The 20,417-nt window shown below is 42.5% G+C and overlaps 3 protein-coding genes across 9 annotated transcripts in view; 1 reads left to right on the forward strand and 2 right to left on the reverse strand.

Annotated features, from left to right (window-relative positions):
- zdhhc8b (zDHHC palmitoyltransferase 8b) overlaps nt 1-2,623 on the reverse strand; it is a 67,778-nt gene extending 65,155 nt beyond the window's left edge. Inside the window, exon 1 of the mRNA XM_073465302.1 lies at nt 2,335-2,623. Within this exon, the coding sequence (XP_073321403.1) occupies nt 2,335-2,438 (104 nt within the window). The 5' untranslated portion in view covers nt 2,439-2,623. The remainder of the gene's footprint in view (nt 1-2,334) is intronic.
- Nucleotides 2,624-3,526: 903 nt separating this feature from the next.
- Nucleotides 3,527-7,257, forward strand: pgam5 (PGAM family member 5, serine/threonine protein phosphatase, mitochondrial). Of its 4 annotated transcripts, none has more exons than XM_073465621.1 (6): nt 3,527-3,997; nt 4,393-4,565; nt 4,781-4,906; nt 5,127-5,215; nt 6,163-6,296; nt 6,716-7,257. In XM_073465621.1, the coding sequence occupies exons 1-6, from the start codon at nt 3,768-3,770 to the stop codon at nt 6,864-6,866; spliced, it is 903 nt and encodes a 300-aa protein (XP_073321722.1). In that variant the 5' UTR covers nt 3,527-3,767; the 3' UTR covers nt 6,867-7,257. The 4 variants fall into 4 exon arrangements, with proteins under 4 accessions (XP_073321722.1, XP_073321723.1, XP_073321720.1 ...); XM_073465622.1 differs by having other exon boundaries at nt 3,676-3,997; nt 6,166-6,296; XM_073465619.1 differs by having other exon boundaries at nt 3,676-3,997; nt 4,781-4,905; nt 5,120-5,215.
- Nucleotides 7,258-7,330: 73 nt separating this feature from the next.
- ankle2 (ankyrin repeat and LEM domain containing 2) lies at nt 7,331-20,401 on the reverse strand. Of its 4 annotated transcripts, none has more exons than XM_073465617.1 (13): nt 20,326-20,401; nt 17,280-17,792; nt 15,497-15,688; nt 14,879-15,063; nt 14,120-14,308; nt 13,900-14,022; nt 13,479-13,542; nt 12,803-12,978; nt 12,601-12,707; nt 12,005-12,195; nt 10,857-11,730; nt 10,404-10,535; nt 7,331-9,384 (listed from the first exon to the last, which is right to left on the reverse strand). In XM_073465617.1, exons 2-13 carry the CDS (start codon nt 17,779-17,781, stop codon nt 9,174-9,176), a joined length of 2,946 nt encoding a protein of 981 aa, XP_073321718.1. In that variant the 5' UTR covers nt 17,782-17,792; nt 20,326-20,401; the 3' UTR covers nt 7,331-9,173. The 4 variants fall into 4 exon arrangements, with proteins under 4 accessions (XP_073321718.1, XP_073321716.1, XP_073321717.1 ...); XM_073465615.1 differs by having other exon boundaries at nt 12,601-12,703; nt 12,799-12,978; XM_073465616.1 differs by lacking the exon at nt 20,326-20,401 and adding an exon at nt 19,060-19,177.
- Nucleotides 20,402-20,417: the final 16 nt, after the last annotated feature.

Below are 20,417 nucleotides of genomic sequence, written 5' to 3' on the forward strand. Positions count from 1 at the left end.
GAGTCGTGGTCATGCTGTAGAGATATAAATAATTCTGTACTAATGTGTTCTAATTCAATCTCTGTGGGAAACACAAACTGTCAGGCGTCAGTAAGCCAAACACAGTGAGAGTGACACACCATGGACAGTATGTGTGTGTGTGAGCCAGTGCTGGCCCCGGGTCTCATCCTCCATTGCCCATATGACACCAAGTGGCCTGTTGGCAACAGTGAGGCCTTTAACATACTGCGGCCTAGGAATAAAAACAGATTTGTGAGCCTGGCACTCTGCTGCGTGAGTGTATATAAGGGACTAGTAGTTTTAACCCTGTGTGAGGCTGCCAAACGAAATTGGCGACAGAAATTATGAGTGTTCCCACCATTACACTTGATACATGTAATTCTGGTTAATACAATTTAGATAAAGGCATACCACTGTTCTTTGGCTCGCATTAATAAATGTGTAGCTTTGCACTCGAGCCAAAGACAAGACTAGACTGGGTTCAACATAATGGACTCTATGTGTGTTTGAGAATGAAGAGGCATGGCCTAGTTCACTGCTCCCCAGGGGGTTCCATTATACGAGACTGAATCCCCTGGACCTTTTACTGGGAAATGAAGGAGCAACAGAGTAAAGTCTTAATCCTCACCCTGGAACCATCTGCTGGAGGATGAACCTTAATGTGTGAATTGAAGTGAACCCCAGCAACAGAAGAACTAATATTATTCAACAAAAATGTCTGAATAGCAGATTATTGTGAATAATATGGCTTGAAATGCAAATTTCTTATTAAATCACAACACGTTCACTCTGAATCAAGACTTGTAAATCAGGCCATTTGTTTACCCAAAGCCCTCCACCGAACAGCAAGGAGGGCTGGGATTTTTAAAGCTACAATCCAACCTGCCGACACTACCCGCAAACACCATATGTCTCCTTCAGTCTCAGTCGCTGACCTGAGACAGAGTGGAAACCCACTCAGGGTGTAGCTAAAGCGTCTTTTGTCTGCGTCTTCTTGCATTTATCCAGGTTGGACAAATCTCGTTCATACATGTGAATGACACACACTGAATCACATTTTTGAATCCAACGCAGATTTGTGTCACCAAGCAGTAAATGATTTAATAGTACACTCCACCTTAGATCCACAACAGCTATAAATGGATATGCGTACATATTAACTAAAAATCTATGTTGAAAATGATAAATATGGCTTATTATGCAAATGAAGTAACATCCTCTTCACACTCAACGTGTTCCCATTAGCCACAGTGATACTTTTTGCACTATTGGAGGTGAGGAATCACATTCAGCAATATTATTTTGGCTCTGCCTTGGATAAAGGTTGGATGATGTATCCCCACAGTCCTAAATCCAGGTCAGAGGTTCCCAAAATGATTTCCAACCCCCCTCCCTCAGGGGTCCTAATCAAGCATGGCATTGATTCCATTGATAATCCATTCACCTATAGGGTTAGCACTGTAGAAGAGTAAATGTAGGAATGATGAGACATCACTCTCTCTGCTGTTATCTCCCTTCATTCATCAGATGGAGCGAATGGATGGGACAATTCATCAGATGGGACAATAGCCGTCCTACCTGGGGGTCCTTGGCATGATTGTGATGCTGGCTGATGGGCTGCGTGACAATGTAATCATCCTGATTGCAGCTGGTGTCACCTGCTTGTCAGAGCATAGAAATTCACTTGAACTCAATTCATATCTGCTTTTGAGGGGACCTGTTGGCCTCGGTCAGAGGTTGCACTTTAATCCTCATTTCCTCCAAGGAAGATACTAGATTACTGTGTACACATCAGGTGAGACATGGTGGCTGGGAGCTCCTGCAGGACTCCACACTGACAACCTCAAACCTGAGAGGATTATAATGCCTCTGGCTAGGTTGTGTGACTCTGCAGCCACCTCAATTGAGTGTGCATGAATCAAACACAACCGCCTGCTGGGCCAATGCAACCATTTTAATTGTATCAACTACTGCCTGCGGCATTTCTTCAATTGAACGTGAGTACCTGCGGCCTAAAGCTGTGGTCTCCAGCACGTTAAAGCATGTTAAACTTGCATGCTTTATGGGAAGTTTGCCTTGCAGGTATAACTGAATGATGTGTCCGATGCTGCACATGAAGGCAAGATCACAAGGCTGCTCTTTACAACCCCCCTTCCAGTATTCCCCTTTGGGATAGATACACTCCTCTACAATCACTTAATCTACCTAAGTGATTGAATCCACCCATGCAAACTTCGAGCTGCAAATCCCATCTTGTCTGGGTGATCAGTGAACACACAGTGTATGAAAGCCCCGGCGTGCAGCGAATAAGAACAAAAAGCGATGCAAACTTACGTGAAAACGAAAAATAAAGTGGTCGATCCCACAAGGAGTGTGGCAGCAGTGGACACTGGGATGTATTTGGTGGGTTTAAATCTCTTTCCAGCGCTGTTGGGCATTCTGTAATTTCCACATTCCTCAATTATTTATTCCGATTGGAGTCGCATGTAGAAAAAGGATCCAGTGTGCAGTGTATATATAGGTCTTTTCTATAGCTATCAAAGGTACAGCCAGTCCGTCTTTTGCTGTCGTTTAAGCCGCATAGATCCTAGGATAGAGGCAGGAATACACAGCGCTCTCTGAAAGCCTGGAAATCCCACCCTTACAATCCAGCCCACTGGTGAGGTCACTGAACCGCTTGAAAAGGTGGAGCCTGTGCAAACCCTGCAAGTGTCTCCAGAAGAAAATGATTGGACCTATAATGTTGATGTTCCTGCATTTTGTCGGAAGCATGAGTCACTCTGCACGCATTTCTTGCCAGGTAGATTCCGCGAATGTAAAAACCTACTTTTTTTTTTTAAAGGTATTCACCGACTCATCCAATCTTCACTGCATATTCAATTAATTTAACATAAAATAGACAATTAAAGTTTAAGATGATGTCTATCGCTCTTAATTTTCTTTTTGGAAGCTACCCTGCCGGTAGCTCTGGTCCAAATGCGCAGAGGTCTTTCGGCGGAGAGCGCGCCGCACCAAACCTCATTTACAATTCTGCAGTTTAATGTTGCTTTCCATGAACACAAGCATACACACGTGTCAAAGAGCCGTAACTGCTTTGACACAAGGTCAACTTAAGCTTGTAAATTCGGTGTGGTTTATATATACTAATATTCATTATTTAATTGAAAATTAAGTTGTTAAAATATCTTTACCCATTCCATTCACAGTCATCTATCACCAAAATAGACATGGTAAAAATGTAAAATATAGAGAAGCGGGGGGAGCATGAAGGTCTTTTAAGAGATGGGATTTTACTAAAATTATGTGTTGATTTATTCGGCTTTAATTTGTGTTATCATACAGTTGGCCCATTGAAATGCTGCATGTTGAGTGGACTTCGGAGTCTACGCTGTAGTTACTACTGTGAATTCAGGGATTAGAGCGCCCTCGTGTGGTACATGTCGGGATTTATGCGAAAGGCGAAAGCCGGCTTTTTTGGCCCCGCCGAGCCACCGTTATGTTTGTGGCGAACTGCTCAGATTAGCTTGCTATCTCTTGTGCCGACAGTGTTTTTAGTTTCCTGGTAAGAGCCGCCGCCCGGTCGATATTTGTATCAAAAGAAGCGTGTTTTGTTTCCCGTGGTGGCGGTGGAGTCGACAGTCATACGCCATTTAGCATTTAAGCCACACATTAGTGAGGCGGCTAGCGTCACACCTTGTTAACAGCAGAACGGAGTAGAGCAGTTAAGCGCAGCTAATTAGCTAGCAGTAGTTTTTCCCTCTCGCAGGATGTCGTACAGGAAAACTTTGAAACTTATTTGTGGCTTCGCCGGAGGCTCTGCCGTCGTTGTGTTAGCGGCAGCCGCTGCCGACTCTCGCGGTTACTTCGGTGAGCAGCGCGGGGAGGCGGCCAGTCGGTGGTCGAGATTCACCGTCCTACAAGCTGCGCAGCCGGCGTGGACACCTGCCAGCCACACACCAGCCCCGACTGGACACTCCTGGGACTTCAACTGGGATAAGTACGTGTCTCTAGACGCGCTGTCTCTTCACTGTTTGATCATCTGAACGTAGCTATTACTGCCTGTTGTCCGACCTCCATTTTCCCCCTTTAACTTTCAATTTAATAACAGGCTATCCACTACGATTAAAGTTAAATTGATCTTGGTGAGGTTGACCACATTTTAATATCCTGCTAAATTGAATTTCTGTTTTGGACGAGATCAGATGATAGTCAGCTATGAATATAGTTGTGGAAACTGGAAGTGTTCTTCATAACGAGATGTGTGAATAAAATGATCATGCTGATCATAATCTTAGTTGTGTTAATCCAGTTTCCCCATCCCTCAAGTTAACCATGTGAGACAAAGCTTCTAAACTTCTAATCTCAAGATGACCTCGTCTTAACTCTGTTAAGGAGAGACCCATCTGCACTGTCTAACGGGAAGAAGAAGGAAACTGCAACTGAGGACCCCAGCTCTGAGCAGGACAACGGCAAACCAAAAGCCACACGAAACATCCTCCTCATCAGACACTCCCAGTACAACCTGAGCGGAAACAGCGACAAGGAGAGGATCCTCACTCCATTAGGTCCTTTATTTCCCATTAAGTCACCTGAAAGTTGACCAGGAGTCACAAGTACATACTGATGCTTGCATCAAGCTTCAGTGCTGTTACTTCAGCATGCATGTATCACCCTGACAGCAGTTATTGAAGTAACAATCTCTGTTGTTATACCCACATTTTCCCCTGACAGTTTCTGACAGACCAGCCATTTCTAATGACTGTTGTGTCACTACTTCCAGGTCGTGAGCAGGCTGAGTTGACGGGCCAGCGTTTGGCAGCGTTGGGACTGAAGTATGATATTCTGATCCACTCAAGCATGGCCAGGGCTACAGAGACTGCAAATATCATCAGCAAACACCTTCCAGGTAGTAGATGGATGTCACACTGGGGTTTTAAAATGCTCTTTGAGGGAGTTCACAGGATGCATTTTTATTATCAGCATAAGAAAACCACGTGAAATTAAGTTTTAAGGTATTATTTTTCTTACATTCTTTACATCTCTGTTTAAAGCTGGTGCAGAAATGTTGAACATCACAATTGCATATTAACATTTTCTCCCTCACACCAAATGTCATACGGGTCCAGGAGTGGACCTGTTAAGCTGTGATCTGCTGAGAGAGGGTGCACCCATCGAGCCTGTTCCACCGGTCACTCACTGGAAGCCTGATGCTGTGGTGAGAGTGGGCTCAAGGCCCCAATTTCTGTATTTGCATATCCTTGTTCAGGTAACTTTCTGCTCCCCACATGTCTGTGCAGGCGTCTTGTCAAGTGCTTGTTTAGGCTTACAGCTGCAAAATCAGCCAATACATCAGTGCATTGCCACAGGAATGGCTGTAGGAAGAGTTCATTTCCAAAATGCCAGCGTTTCAAGTAGCTGAGGAGCAATCATATTAGAGTTTACTCATTGCTATTACTGCATAGAGAGGACATAAAAGGTTTGGTTTGTCCAACTGATAAACTTACCCAATATCATATCTAGCCACACAGGTAGTTTTAGTTTTCATCACGCCTTTAAAAAATAGTCAACAGCTTCAGTGTGTTTCTTTCCATAAACACTGTCCTGGTCACTGGATAATCCATGGACCCAGCAACCTTCAGCACAGTAACAGCAAGTGGTTACAAAGAAAACTGTTGACAGTGAGGTCTGTGGGTTATCTAAAGTAACCAGGACACTGTTTCTGCAAAGACTCATTGTCGCTAAATTTTTATCTGGGAAAGCTTTCATCTAAAAGCAGAGCTCCGAACATAGTAGCTGCAAGACCATGAAACAGGATTATCCATGTAACAATCCCATAAACAACCCATGTAAACATTTTCCTCAGTAATGGCTTACTCCGAAAACATAATTGAATCATTAATGTGAATGTAACCACTAATATTTCCCACAGAGAGCAGTGCAGCTGTTCACAACAATTTTCAGCCGTCTGTGATTCACAGCTGATTAGGCCTTTAGGAGAAGTAACATTTTCCAAATAGTTGGCCTCATTTTGGAAGGAAAACTCTTCATACATTCCCTACAATGCACAGCGGTATCATGTATTGACTCTGTACTGACTGGGGGGTTCAAACAGAACCCTCCCATGTGACAAAGGTGGCTTTCAACCTCTCTACCGTCCTCCAGCAGTACCACGAAGACGGCGCTCGCATTGAGGCAGCCTTTCGCCGCTACATCCACCGTGCTGACCCCAAGCAGAAGGAGGACAGCTTCGAGATCATCGTGTGTCATGCCAATGTCATCCGTTATTTTGTCTGCAGGTTTGTGTCGCCGGCATTCTCGGTGGTCACACATCGGCCGAGGCCAGAGTGTGGCCTTCTTGCTTTGCAAACCATTGTGTTTAAAACTATGCGGCAACTGTTTTTCATAAGATTTTTTTTTTATTGAATATGTGCTTCACATGTGTCATTGTGCTCTTAATGGGATCCCTAACAAAATCCTGTTAATGTAAATATTCTAGCTGCTCCATAGAACCTTGGTGACTGCTTTTCTGTGCATGTGATTAAAAGGGACTTAAAGTACATGTAGTTAGTCATGAAAAGGGTTTAAAGTCCGTCAAAAGACTACTTGCTGTATAATGTCACACACAAATCAAATGATTTGTTAAAGAAGTCCCCTGTAAAGATACACTAGCTCCAGATGCTCGTCGCAGCTACTCATCTTTCTTTTGTTTTCTCAGGGCTCTGCAGTTTCCTCCAGAGGGCTGGTTACGGATGGGCTTGAACAACGGCAGCATCACGTGGCTCACCATCCGCCCTAGCGGCAGGGTGGCCCTCAGAACTCTGGGAGATTCAGGATTCATGCCCCCGGACAAGCTAACACGGACCTGATGGCCTGACACGCTGCAGGTTTTCAGGGACTCAGTCCGATGCCCATGTCATTTGGTCGCAGGGTCAAAGCTCAGTTTTCTCCTTAAGTGTCTTGAAAATTACTGTTATTATTTTGTAATTGAATTACCATAATGTAATGAGACTCTGTGGTTGTGATTACATCCGTGCCATAGAACGCCAGCAGAACTGATTCAGAGCTGCATAGCAACTCCTCCTGAATGTAATGGGATTTTTACACAAGTGACTGATTTTTAAACCAAAAAAAAAAAAGTATTTGTATCGCTGCTGTAAATGCAAATGTTGCTCTCTGCTTTACATTTCATTACAGTAAGTTGAAGTGAGGATTATGTGTTGTATGGTGCAGCTGTAGTAAATAAAAGAAAATGCTGAATGTCTGTTTTCAGTCACGTTTCTTTCCTGAAATAAATTGAAATATCAACAAAAAAAAGCAGACACATTGGCAGTAAAGTAGGAGTGATGTTTTATTGATTAGTTGAAAGCAAATGAGGTCTAGACATACAGAAAGAATTCACCGTCAAAGTTTTTTTTTTAATAAAGCACAGAATGCTAATAGCACAAGAAGCATGTTTTAAGTTTTTTAGGTGCATTTTTGCAAAGTTCCACATTCATAAACATTCAGAGACCAGAATTAGATCTGTTGTCACCTGAGAGCACAAGGATGACAATACAATCTTCTCAGTGAAGTAGTTTGTGCTCTCGGATAAAGGTTTAGTTCACAAAAAAAAATTTACATTCAGAACACTTGTTTCTCTCGACCTAAGTAGAGTGGCAATCTGAATATTCAGAATGATTGGCTTTTTTTCGTCCTAGACATAGATAAGCCCTCATACAGCGGTGAATTTAACCCGAAGTTACAAATAATTAGGATACAGCAGATTTTTGCATATTCACATTCCACCATGTTTTGGGTTAGAGAACTGCAAAACCCGCCCTGTGTACATGAGTTAACTGTAAGCCGATCTGAATACCTAAGAGGTTCATGACATAACTTTGGGCATTAAAGCTCTATTAAGCGCTAGTTTTTGAAATTAACACTGAATCAAACTACTTCCTGTAATGTGAAAAGGGTTACGAGTTCTGCCGATCCCACTGGGAATCACCACTCAACTCTTACAGCTTTCAGCTAATCAGTTGAGTTCTCTGCAAGCATAAGGCAGGTTTTTGTTAACAAGATGGCCATAATAAGTTATAATACGATAGATGGAACTATATCAGGGTTGTTACTGTTGAGTTAGTTTTGGAGTAATTTTGCCCCCTAGTGGTTGAAAGTCGCTTAATACAGCTTTAAGGTATTCTCCGGCTGGGCAAATTTAAAGTTTAGCCCCAGACAAGACAAATTTGAAATACGTGATGGGTATGTTTCGTCATTCATACTCACACTGTGGGAGATGCTTGTGAATGAATGAGATATCTGAGAAAAAATAAAAAATTGCACAGTCTAAGGCCGCCAGTAGTGGCAGAAAGGAAAAGTCAAGACATGTCCAGGAACCACCGAGAAAAGATGGAAAATGTATGCATTTATTAAAGAACAAAATAAAAACATGGAAGCTCTCATTCTTATCAGTTTTTCTCATGTTTGCCGTAATCATCTGTGACTGACGCAGCCAGTGAGGTCGCCATTTCCAGATATTTTATGTATAAGCTAGAGAGAGTGTCCAAACTGACAGAGAACTGGTCCATCACTTCAGAAAATTAAGGCAATTCCTGAACTGAGGAAAACATAGGAAATGGCAGTCGGTTTTAACACCATTAATAAAAACATTTAAATTTTGTGCTACTGACCAACATACAAAAAATAATTTTTAAAATATTGACATTTTACTTTTTTTAAAAACATCTTCAGTGACAGGATCCTGTTGAGGATTCCACACTAAGGTTTTCGTGATGACCTAACTTTGGGGAGTGCGGCTTGTACTCACGATATTCAAAAAAGTTGACTCAGGCTATGATACAGGTGCTTCACACTTGCCACAAATAACATTACCGTCAATTCAACATGGTCCACACCCATACAGTACATAAATTATCAAGGTTTCTTTTTTTCCTTTTTAAAGTCTTGAGTGTACATCACAACCCAACGTGATGAGGATTTCTGTATTACATAGGAGTAGTACCATACACCATTAATACAAACCTTCCAGACACTTGTGCATATTTCTGTTAGGTGTGTGGTTTCTGAGCTCTGGTGTAGCCACCTTGGTGCAGTAGTGGGAAGGGTGTGGGGTGGGGTTAGGGCTTTGAGAGGGTATGGCCGTAAGTGGTGGGAGACAGGGAAGGAGTGGGCAGTTAGACTGGTGGCTCGTTCAAGTGCTTGAGGCGGATGCGCTGGATGTAGCTAGCATTGGCAGGGCTGTAACGGCTGGGGCTGAAGTCTGGTGAGGCGGCGTGCCGGGCAGGACTGAAGCGGCCGCTGGGAGACATCAGGCTGCTGACCGGGGAGCCAGGAGTCTGATGCGGCATCCTGAGTCGTGGTTTTACCACCGCAGGGCTGGGCCAGCTAGACAACAAACATCAACACCAGTCAGTGGTTACATTCACTGTATAGGTCCTTTGCTAATATTACTGAAAAGGTACAATTAGTACAGATTTTACTGTCCCATAGGACAAAAGTGACTGAACAATTACTGCAACTGGTGCACATTCATTCTGTAACCTGAAAGACCTCACATTCTGGTGCCATTATTATGTCCTATGACATTTAGGTAACGTTTTTCACATTTTATCACCTTTTGCACATGAAATAAACAGGTACTTTCTGCACTTGTGCAGACACAAGAGATGGGACTGTTGATTTTGTCTATATGCACCTGACACAACTTCTTGAAAAGCCTGAAGAGAGCAAACCTTTTTATGATGTTTGTCTTTTCATATGTATTCTCTGAGCAAAACACTTTTCTTGCGCCAAAAGCTGAAAAAACCCTCTCCACACCAGACATCTCTCTTGAATTTCTGCTGTACTAATCGTTTCTACTCCTCTTTTTTGTCATTAAGGAGTATTACAATTTATAATAAGTGAAATATTTCTTTCAGGGCAGTCAGTATCATCCATCCGTTATTCACTTACTATTTTAGCAAAATCATTTCAGTCTGGTGTAGGAAGACTATATGAAGAACCTCAGTGGATACTATAAAAATATGCCTTTATGTCGAGGAATGCCTTTGCTTTGGAATGTTTCATTGCTTCTGATTTTGAAGGTGTGCATAAAGCATACAGTATATCTAACGTGCCAGTATGTGGAAGACTTTACACATAAAAATGCAGTCAATGATATCATGGTTCAGCAGCAGAGGCCATGAATTTCTTTGACAAAATGAACTCAAACTGAATTGTTTCCCCACACAAGAACTAAGAATTACAGTGTTTAGCCTTTAATCTGATAATCTGGTTTAATCAGGAACTGAGACCAAAGACCTACATTTTTAGGCCAGGGCAGCATCATAAACACAAAGTGGAATCAGTAGAACAACAATAGAGAAAATATGCATTGCAGTAAAATGTCAGCTGGGCCTACTAACCTGTGCATGTCTGATGCAGAGAACGACTTCATTGTGCTCTTCCACTTCTGAATGCTGGGAAATTTCTGGGGATCGACATCTATGCTTTCTATTGCTGACAGGACCTCTCTGTCCAACTTGGTCGGAGTATCCCTGTAAAAACACACAGGATTAATCTATTGTAAAATTATCATATATAATTGTCATTGTACGTCACAGGTTTGGGGATCAAACCTTTTTGGAACTAGCTGCCAGTCACATTTCCCCAAATGCAGTCAAACTTTTCTAGACTTGAAATATACCAGACAGGTCTCGCTACTTGTTTCTAATTAGAATATCAAGTCTAAAGATTGTGATGCGATATCTAGTAAAACAATATCAGGGGCATTTTGTTATTTGAGTAGCTAAAAGTTCTTTCAACATCTAAAACAATACTTCTTTTACGCCTTCTGCAGAGACACCAGTGTGACTCACCCTTCAATGAAAAGTCCTCTTCTCATGTGCGGTGGGGTCCTGGGTAGGAACTCATTGGAGTTCTCCAAGGACTTGTAGGAGGACCCAGAGGACCCTGAGCTGCTCAGGTCCCTCCCCCCATGGTCCCATGACTTGGACCTAGCACAGAAGTTGCGGCCCCCTGATACTGACCCCCTAGTCCTGCCCAGCACCTCCAGACTCTCCTCTGCTTCAAAGAACTCCTCTGAGCTCCCGCTGCTGCGCCTCTCCTCTGCCCCTCCTCCCCCTGTTCTCCAGCCTGGCCCCTCCACGGTTTCACCGTCCTGACTGCTATGACCGAGAGACAGGCGGTTCAGCCCGGAGTTCAGGTCTGTGGCCGAGGAGGAGCCATAGGAGTCTCTGGCCTCCCTGTGCCGGCTCCCGCCACTGCTCCTCCTCTCCCTGCAGCTGGCGGGGCTGTCCAGTGGCTCTTGCAGTGACATGCGCTCAAACTCCACCATGAGGTTGGAGATGGGCGACAGCAGGCAAGAGGATGAGGATGGGGAGGTGCGAGGGGCCACCTTGTCTCCATTGTGAGTCCTGTCTCTGGAAGAGGAGCACACCCCATTTTTGCAGACGATGCCGGGCGACAGCAGTCCGTCATCGCAGCAGCACAGCAGGTCCTGCTCGGCCGCTGTCTCGATCAAGTCGGCCCCACGGTGGTGCAGTGCAATGGGCAGGATGTGGAACTCGTGGCCCCCCACTGCTCCCTTCAGGCCGTCCTTGGATGCAGCAGAGGAGGTGATGCTGGTGAGTGCTGCGTTCTGTCGGTTCTTCATCTCCTCGAGGCTGATGTCATCGCCCTCGTCCAGGAAGGCACCAACAGAGATGGAGTTGCAGAACTTTTTGGGCTTGCCTGCAACCAGGGATGAATTATTACAGTGTATTTTTTATGTAATTCTTCATTGCAAGAGATTATGTGGCTTTGAAAGAGCCTTTGTCTATTTCACGTCTGACAAGAGGCTTTATCTGAGAACAATACACTAATTAAACTACAATGTCAATCAACAAGTAATTGATATAATTAATTAAATGAATCTGGAAGAATTAATGAATGCACATTGAATGTGCGCAGCTCATTTCTTATTTCAGGACTTGAAGCCTCCCTGATATAGAGCAGGTGAAGTTACCTGGAGAGGGGGTTTTGAACCTGTTGCTGGTCTCATTCTCCCCAGCCTCTTCATGAGCCAGTGGGCTGAAATCCTTCTTGCTAAGGTACTCTTCCAGCTTGCGCAGCCCCTCACTCGAAGACAGATCCACAAAACTATCCAGAAAGTCCCAGTACTCAGCCCACGGGTGGCCCATCACATGAGCCAGCTGTCTGTAGATCAAGGATGAATTATCATTTACATTATTGCTCGTTTAATTCAGCCCTGTTTCTGTATTTGTTGCCAATTTATAAATAAAGAAACAAACAAACAAACACTTGTATGGTCATTTTGGGGACTACAGTTTTGTCCACCCCGTTTATATCAATGGATGGGCTAAACTGTGTATTAGAGTCAGAGAGGAGATGACATTTACCAAAGCAAGAACCAGGTTTGTATGCAGGGTGTGTAGTACATGGCCTGACAGGTCTATAATCCTCAAAGACATTATTCTGCTTGTGTATTAGCTTCATACATTACAGTTGGCAGCATTAAGCCTAGTTGTATCACCCTTCATATTTTTTGATAATACATTTAGAAAGCAATGAAAACAATGAGAAGTTATGTTTTGGACGTACCTGCCCACCCTCTCTGCCCCACGGTCAGGATCTGACTTAAGAATGTGGTGGAAATGATCCGCCCGCTCTCTGGGTGGCGTCTTCCAGGACCGTCGAAAATCATCTGCCTACAGGACAAAGCGATAAATGGTCAATCAATGTTTTTAATAACGCCGTGATGGACTTGAGTTAGCACAGACCGGTAATCTGATAAATAACTTGCTTTAGAAGGGCTCAATGGGCCAGCGAAGGCTGTGACAGTCATCAGCGGATCCATAGGGCTTCTTGCATGCAGCTGGGTCAGCGAGAGACTTTCTGAGGACTCAGGTGACCACAGAGCACCAATGATGGGCTGAGTGGTGTTGTCAGATGCCCTCAGCAAAGGGATATAGCAGCGATCTGTGAGCCAAGGGACGATTTCATGTTTAGATAACATGTTCCATAGACATGACTTTTATCCACAGCACTTTACAGAACAATGGCCACATACATTTTCAATGAGGGTTTCAGTTTGTTACAAGGCTTGGTTTCTCAAATCCGTCCTGAGTAAACCCTCTTCCGACATGCAAATCAATAAAAGATCTGAGACGCTTTTGATGATCGAAATTGAGAGCTCATTTGGATCAACTTTCGATTGAGAACCAAAGTCGTGACACCCCTACCTGCTAATGATGTTTTCTAATTGCTACTATCAGCCACCACATAATAAACAGGACAGAAAGAGAAAACAGCAAGACTGAGGTGGCACAGTCAAATCCAAATGAGGTGATGTAACATACTGCTTCTGTTTAACCAGCTCTGTGTGTGTGAGTGTTACTGTCACTTGCATGTGTCCTTCAGAAAACAGGAGAGGATATGAACAAAAACCCGTAATGTTTAAGAAATGTCTGTGTCCTTACCCTCTAAATAGTCACTTATCTTCTGCCTCACCTCTTGGGTTTTATTTTTTCTGCTACAAATAAGCTGTGGGAAAAAAAAGAACAACTGTGGATATATGTACAGCTGACAACATACAACTGCTGCTGGATTAGCAGGGGAAAGAATTTGCTCATGCTCATCTATGTTTAGCCCTCTATGTGCAATGAGTGATTGTTGCCAAAAGATTTAAAAAGCAAGCTAAAAGGTCACGGCTTCAAAACCTGAGTACTGTAAAACTGCACCTCCCCTCAGCAACTACTGCCAGGATGTCAGTGTTCAGCAGTATTGTGCAGTACACCAGAATACTTTCTACTTAATAACACATAGCAACAACAATATTGTCTTTCTTACTCAGTGTGCATGTTACCGGGTTAAATAAGGGTAAAAAATAAAACTCCTTACATCACAAGGCTTCTGGCCATCCTTGTTCTTACAGTTCTTATCTATGTCAGGATGCGAGCACAGGACGTTGACCACGTCTGGGCACCCAAACTTACAGGCAAAGTGGAGTGGTGTTTCAAAGCCCTAGAACGTACATACAAACGAAGCAACATACAATATGACAAGACAGCCCATTAACTTCTATTTTAAATCTGGTTTAGCCCGTATGGTAAGAACTTACAGCCTTATCTGGAGTGTTGAGGTAAAGATCTACAATGTAGCGGATACGTTTCTGCAGCATTACTTCCTGGTCGTCTGGGTACATGAGGCGCATAAACTCGGGGTTCTCCAAGGTGTCGAGCAGCAGCTGGGCGACTCCAGCCTGGTTCTCCTTGGCTGCCACATGCATTACGTTGTACCGGCAGCCCTCCTAACCAGACAAAACAACAAACAACTGTATGGATCAGGACATAATCCTCTTTAATCTCCTGTCAACAGGAAAGGATAATTTTGTCCAAAAGCAGCATATGACCTTACAGTCACCTGCTGAAGTTACCCAACATTTATTTCATTTTTAAGCCAAAGGGTCTCAGAAATGTTTGGGTATTTATTTAACAGTGTCATCAAATTTTAAGTTTTTATATCAACTTCCAAAGACTGATGTAATGCTTTGGATTTAAGACAAAAAAAGATATTCAATTACACTCATAAAAATCAAGTCATTTTTTTTATTCATCTTAGCAACTGCAAGCTTGACAAGGACATTAGTGAGGTTGGTGCAGATATGGAAAAGACATTTACGTATCAACAAATGACAACAATCCGAATACGGCAATGCACCTTTATAAATCTCAAAGAGTTTGAGAAACTACAACAGTACTACTACAACAAGCTCAAACAATGATGCTGTCTTTTATTCATTCTGTGTTTAGGAAACTGGTTCAGAAAGTTGCAATAAACAGATGAGACTGAGAACACCAAGGAAGTAACTTGTCCTCACCTGCACAATGGTGGGGTTATCACCTGAGCCAATGAGATAGCGTGGATTGTTCGACACTAGCTCACTGAAGGCCACCTCGTCACCCTTCTCCACAGCTTTCCTCAGTTTGGCGGTCAGATCCTGTGTGCGTGGGCTCTTGAAACTGTTGGCCCGCTCCCGGTTGATGGTATCAACCTCCATGTTGTCTGGTGTGGAGAAGGAGAAGAGAGTGAAGGACAGGCACAGGAAGTCCAAATACTGTTTAAGGCTGGTGTGCCCTGTACATCAGTTTATTTTTTTTATGTTTGTCAGATGACATCTCAGACACTATTGCACCTGACAAAGCTAGGAGGGATCATCGTTACAATGATCAGCACTTGAATTAAAGGCAGGAGAAAGATGCAAAAAAGAAGAAACTGCAGAGTGATGCAAATTTAATAACAGAGAGAGCGTTATATCAACAGGAAACAATTCACTTCAGTTTTAAGCCTGCAGTTCTCTACTGTGCATGTCACTGAGAGCACTGACCCAAAAGATCAGTGTGCCATGCCTTGATGAGACCTAGATTAGACTTCTAATAAAATACATAACAGAGGGCTGTTTTACTGAGAGCTCTGCATCTACGTCGTAACTACTTACCCTTACTAACGAGGCCTGGCTTGACAGGAGATACACAAGGTGTAGATTTGTTGGGAGAGGGGAAATAGTCACAGATCCCCTTAGCAAACTTCTCCGCATCCTCACGGTGGGGAAAGGCTTTGAAGCGGGCGCCCTTCATCATCTTAACAGCTTGAAGGGCATCTTTCTTATCTGTGTAGACATGTGCTCTCTCTACAGACAAAAAAAAACAAAAACAAACACTTTGGGTCAATCATCTTTTATCCATTTTCAATGTTTCTCCATAATGAGCACCCGATGTTTCTTGTTTCATACATTACGGTTTGTAAATGTGGCTTTTTAAATGTTGTTTGAGCTGTTGTTTCTTTACTTTTCTATCAGGTCAGCTTGTCAAGTCATATTCTGATGAGGATGAGTTGCAATAAAAGCCTGCCCTGTCAGATTAACATTACCAGCATTGATTTTCGTGGTTGCTCAAGATTAATGTGATCAATACTCTATTCCAGAGCAGTCAGGCAGTTCAAATGCCCTGGTACTTACAACCAAAGAAATAGCAACACATTTTCATCCACTAAACAAATAAACGTGGATGTCAGACTACATCAACCTCAGTTTCTTATTTGTTTATGGGAACTATCTCTCCAAAACAAATACAGAAAGTGGACAACATAGTGGATATCATGAATAAACAAACAAGCAACTTGGTAACCGTTAAAGGTGGACTTCAGCCTCAAGTCAGTATACACCAATCTACCAAAAAATGAAAACCACCGACACCCAACAACCAAAACAACGTTTTAACAATATGACTGATTGGTGTCAGTGTCTTTTTTTTGGGTTGTGGCTTATTTGGTTCCTGTGGGTGGCAAGGTGAGGGCTCCATGGATCAGACTTGTTCTGCCATGTGGTTTTAGGGGGGCGTTACATGCCAAAGAACTGGCATTCATGTGGATGAATGCCAGGACCCAAGGTTGCCCAGCTGAACATTGCATATGCCGAGAGATGATCAATGTTGTTCACTTCACCTGTCAGTGGTTTAAATGTTTTGGCTAAGTGGTTTAAAGCCAAAAGTTTAACCTACAAAAGACAATAGTGTTCACAGTGGTTGTGTATTTTTTTTAAAGGAAGAATTTATACATTAGGCTAAAATTGTTGATGATTTTTTAGTTTATTTTTTAGATAATTTACATTAAATTGATATATTTATCATGTATTATTTCGTCCCATAGTCACACCAGATGGAATCAAAGGTTGTTTTTTTTTTCTGGGGAATTTTTGCCCCACCAGAACACCCCAAAAAAGCAACAATCACTATGATTAACCACACGAGAAAATCATAAGAATCTGCAAGAATTTTATCTTGACTGTGGGAGAACAAGCACACCCGTTTGTGTCTTAAACATCAACACTCATTTACTGGTGTGACTGTATAAGTGTTTGGGCGGCAATGCATTTATTTATGCCTAACAATAAAGATTTTATTAATCTACTTCACTGAGTTATTGATAGTAAGTGATGAACCAAACAGTAGTACCCAGTGCGTTTTTCTCATTTGAATTATTTCCCTAGATTTTAAGATGTTTAGACTGATGATTAATATACTGTGTACTTTCCTCTCTCATTGAACAAATTCAGACTGTGCGAGATGATGGGGGATTTAAAACTTCATATGAGGTCTAGTCATGGTTTAAAAGGTATTTTTTAATACACTCTAATCCTGAGGTGAGATGTAACTTTCGCAAACCTTCAGAATGTAACACTGAAGTCTGTATGACACCACACAAAAACAAAATGAGTCTCTTACCATTTCTAGCCAAAACATCATCCCACAGTGGACATACTCCATAATAAAAGGTTGGAGACACTTGTGCCAGCTTTGAAGGGGTTTCTGTTTTGAATTGAGAGTTACTGCCTTCAGCTGAGCTATGTGAAGACGTCTTTACTGAGATCTCCTCTTCCTCTGGTGGGTTGAGACCTACACCGTAGCCAAAGTCCAACTCCTCACTTGCAGTCTCAGTGGGCTTGTTGCTTGTTGCAGCAGTATTTGGTGCAACTGCTAAGGTGGCACATGACACAGGTTTGGCATGATCAGCAACAGCGGCCGCACTGCCCAAGATGCCTGGTGATGAGCTGCTGTCCGATTCAGTGGCACTGCTCTCGGGTCCAGCCAGGACTCGAGCTAACTTCCTCTCAAAGGTGGCTCGGGTGGTAGCTGTGATGGGGCCGCACTTGACGTCTGCTCGGGCAAACTCCTCGCGCAGTTCATCAGCACTTAGCCCCCTCAGCCTGCTCAGAACCGCCTCCATGCTTCAGCTCCCTACAACACAGAACACATTACACTTCAGCAATCATGGCCAGCAGTTGTCAGTAAACAAAACAACCCTGATGTAGAAAAATGTGACACTTGGCATTAGTCTCTTTGTAGTGTTCCACTACTACTCCAAATATCAAGAATCGTAATTTCAATTTTTTTTCCTCACAATTAATACCTAAACAAAGCTACAGAGTCAGATTTATTCCAGGATGATTTCTTCAATACTTGTGAATGCCAATAAAAAAAAAAAAAAACTATAGTTCCTTCCAGGTAGACTAATAAATGTTTAGACAAGATGAAAGGTGAGTATCAGAAAGGTCTTCTTGTTTTTGATGTGTTTTTGTCCCATCCATACAACTTCACCACCATTGCTTGCAAATAACAACCATAAATTCAGAAAAAATAATAATAATAATTTTATTAATTGCCTGACAGTCTGAACACATAACTTAATTTAGCTTGGTGTTATTTAGTGTACTCTGGAGGAGGTCATAAAACTAATATTAGCACAGGAGCCAAAACATTGGTGAAACCATATGTTAAATTACAAAGCAATCTTAGTAGGTTTTTACCTTCCATTATAATTCCCATAATTAGCAATCCAAGAGCCTGAAATTGCTCTGCGTGCCCATATATTAAATGCCATCCATTATTTTTATGCTACAACAAGCTGCCACACATTCTAAAATATAAAACACACTGATTGAACCAATAAGTGAACACTTGCCCTTCAATGCCGAATACAGTATTTCCAGGAAGGCTGCACAAATCTTTTACACAGCTCTCGCTTGCTCAATGGCAACAAAGTCTTTCACAACTACGAGTCCCTGTGATGCAATAAAGCCAGTACCACTTAATTCCCATACACCCATATTACTAACTCGACATATTACAGTTTATCCGAACCAAACCCCACTAATGTGAGACTAGCACCTGCTAGCTAGCTTGCTAACCAACAAGTCAGCTTTAGCAGCCGGGGAGTGTGCTTGACAAAGCTAGCATGAGGGAAACTGCTCCGATGAAAATCTAAACTGGCAGAGTAAAGCACACAGTTCGCGCAGGAATGTTAACGATCACATATACGTAGAAAACTGGGTAAATTAAGACATTATTAGTCGGTTCATCGCATGCTGTCACGCCCAAGTATGCCATTCGAGGTGGGTTTTCGAGCTGTAACGTAACGAATTTGATACGTCTTCGAGGTGATGATGCCGATAAAAATCCAAGTGTGCGTGATGACATTTGGAAACAAATGTGCACATATACTTACCGAGAAACATGTTTGTTTAACACACGCGGAGTTGTGAGAAATCGCTGTTAGTTTTGCACAGATAAAGTGTTGGACAGACACAAAGCTTGAGACGGTCTGGAATAGTCTCATTGTTTACAACATGTTATGCGCATGCTCAGTTTTAAGGGAGGGCGCACGCTGCATTCCCGACCGGTGGGAAAACTCAAACATAGACGACTTGAAGGTGACAAGCAGCTACACAAAGTGGATTATCAATTTCTATTTATTTATTTATTTATTTTGCTGAGGAGCGATACCTTGATAATTTGCAAGGTACCCTATACTGGCATGTGATATTACACTGAAAGACGCCACCGCTGTACAACGTCTACACTACGCCAATTTTTGTAACATGGCTACATTCGTTAATCATAACATCATCATAAAACACCACTCAAAATGACTTGCTGGTCCGTGCGGATAACAAATTAGGCACCTGGTTTGTATTTGTTTTTATACAATTTGTGAATATCAAACTGCTTTTCACGTTTACTGTGTACTGCCATATCAAAACAAAAGCAGTTCACCTGACTTGTTCTTGTTAATCACCAAGTTGTTGTGCCTCGCCTCAACATTAAACGAGGGATTTTATTCTCACAAAACTGGCCGATGACAGGAAACAGAAACAGAAAGTGGCTTAAAACCGTATTTGAAAACGTGTCTTATATTTACGTACTATCCCCAAGTTTTGAACGTAGCATTATGTTCTCCTATCAGACGTGACTAATCCAAGGAAATGACAACCTAGTAAACTCATGCCAACGTTTATCTGGTTCACAACACACTGGCCTATTTTAAAACAAATGAAAATGGCGAATTGGTGGTCATACAATGTTTGTATAAACACCAATCTAAATTATATCCATGCTGGTACAATCCTATCCATGCAGGCCAACTTGGTAAGGCATGTATGAGTCAAGCTAACAGCTGGACATGAAGATTCTCAATATATTTATACCAGACCTGATCGTCCATTAAAGGTGGAAGCAAAGTAAATTACAGTAATATTAGCTACACGACCCAGTTTTGTGAACTGAGTCGGGTAAGCATACTAACTGTCATTAGCCACTTAGCAAGGCAAGAAGCTAATCACTCATGGCACCGGTTAGCAATTCGATACGTTGGTTGGCACGGTGAGAACGCGCTTTTTGCTCTAACCGGGCACACAACCCTAAAAAAGCATCATAATTAACTATAGTACACTTTTAGTGAAAATAAAATCATTTTTAACGATGCCATGCCTACCTCCTCCTCTCTCCCCGGCTGCTGCTGCTGCTAGGTGTCTTCTCACCGCTACGGTTTCAAAATGCAGAGAGCAAGGACCCGATTCTGTCTAA

This window comes from Pagrus major, chromosome 5, assembly GCF_040436345.1.
Source record: "Pagrus major chromosome 5, Pma_NU_1.0".
Classification (NCBI taxonomy): Eukaryota; Metazoa; Chordata; class Actinopteri; order Spariformes; family Sparidae; genus Pagrus; species Pagrus major.

Bases quoted from the DNA above. Each gene is read 5' to 3' on its own strand.
- pgam5 (XM_073465619.1), top strand. From the start codon at position 3,768: ATGTCGTACAGGAAAACTTTGAAACTTATTTGTGGCTTCGCCGGAGGC. The intron at 4,906-5,119 runs GGTAGTAGATGG...AAATGTCATACG, and splicing joins TCATCAGCAAACACCTTCCA to GGTCCAGGAGTGGACCTGTT. The intron at 6,297-6,715 runs GTTTGTGTCGCC...TTGTTTTCTCAG, and splicing joins ATCCGTTATTTTGTCTGCAG to GGCTCTGCAGTTTCCTCCAG.
- ankle2 (XM_073465617.1), bottom strand. From the start codon at position 17,781: ATGGAGGCGGTTCTGAGCAGGCTGAGGGGGCTAAGTGCTGATGAACTG. The intron at 12,979-13,478 runs GTAAGGACACAG...CTTGGCTCACAG, and splicing joins GATAAGTGACTATTTAGAGG to ATCGCTGCTATATCCCTTTG. The intron at 12,196-12,600 runs GTACGTCCAAAA...CTTGATCTACAG, and splicing joins GGGGCAGAGAGGGTGGGCAG to ACAGCTGGCTCATGTGATGG.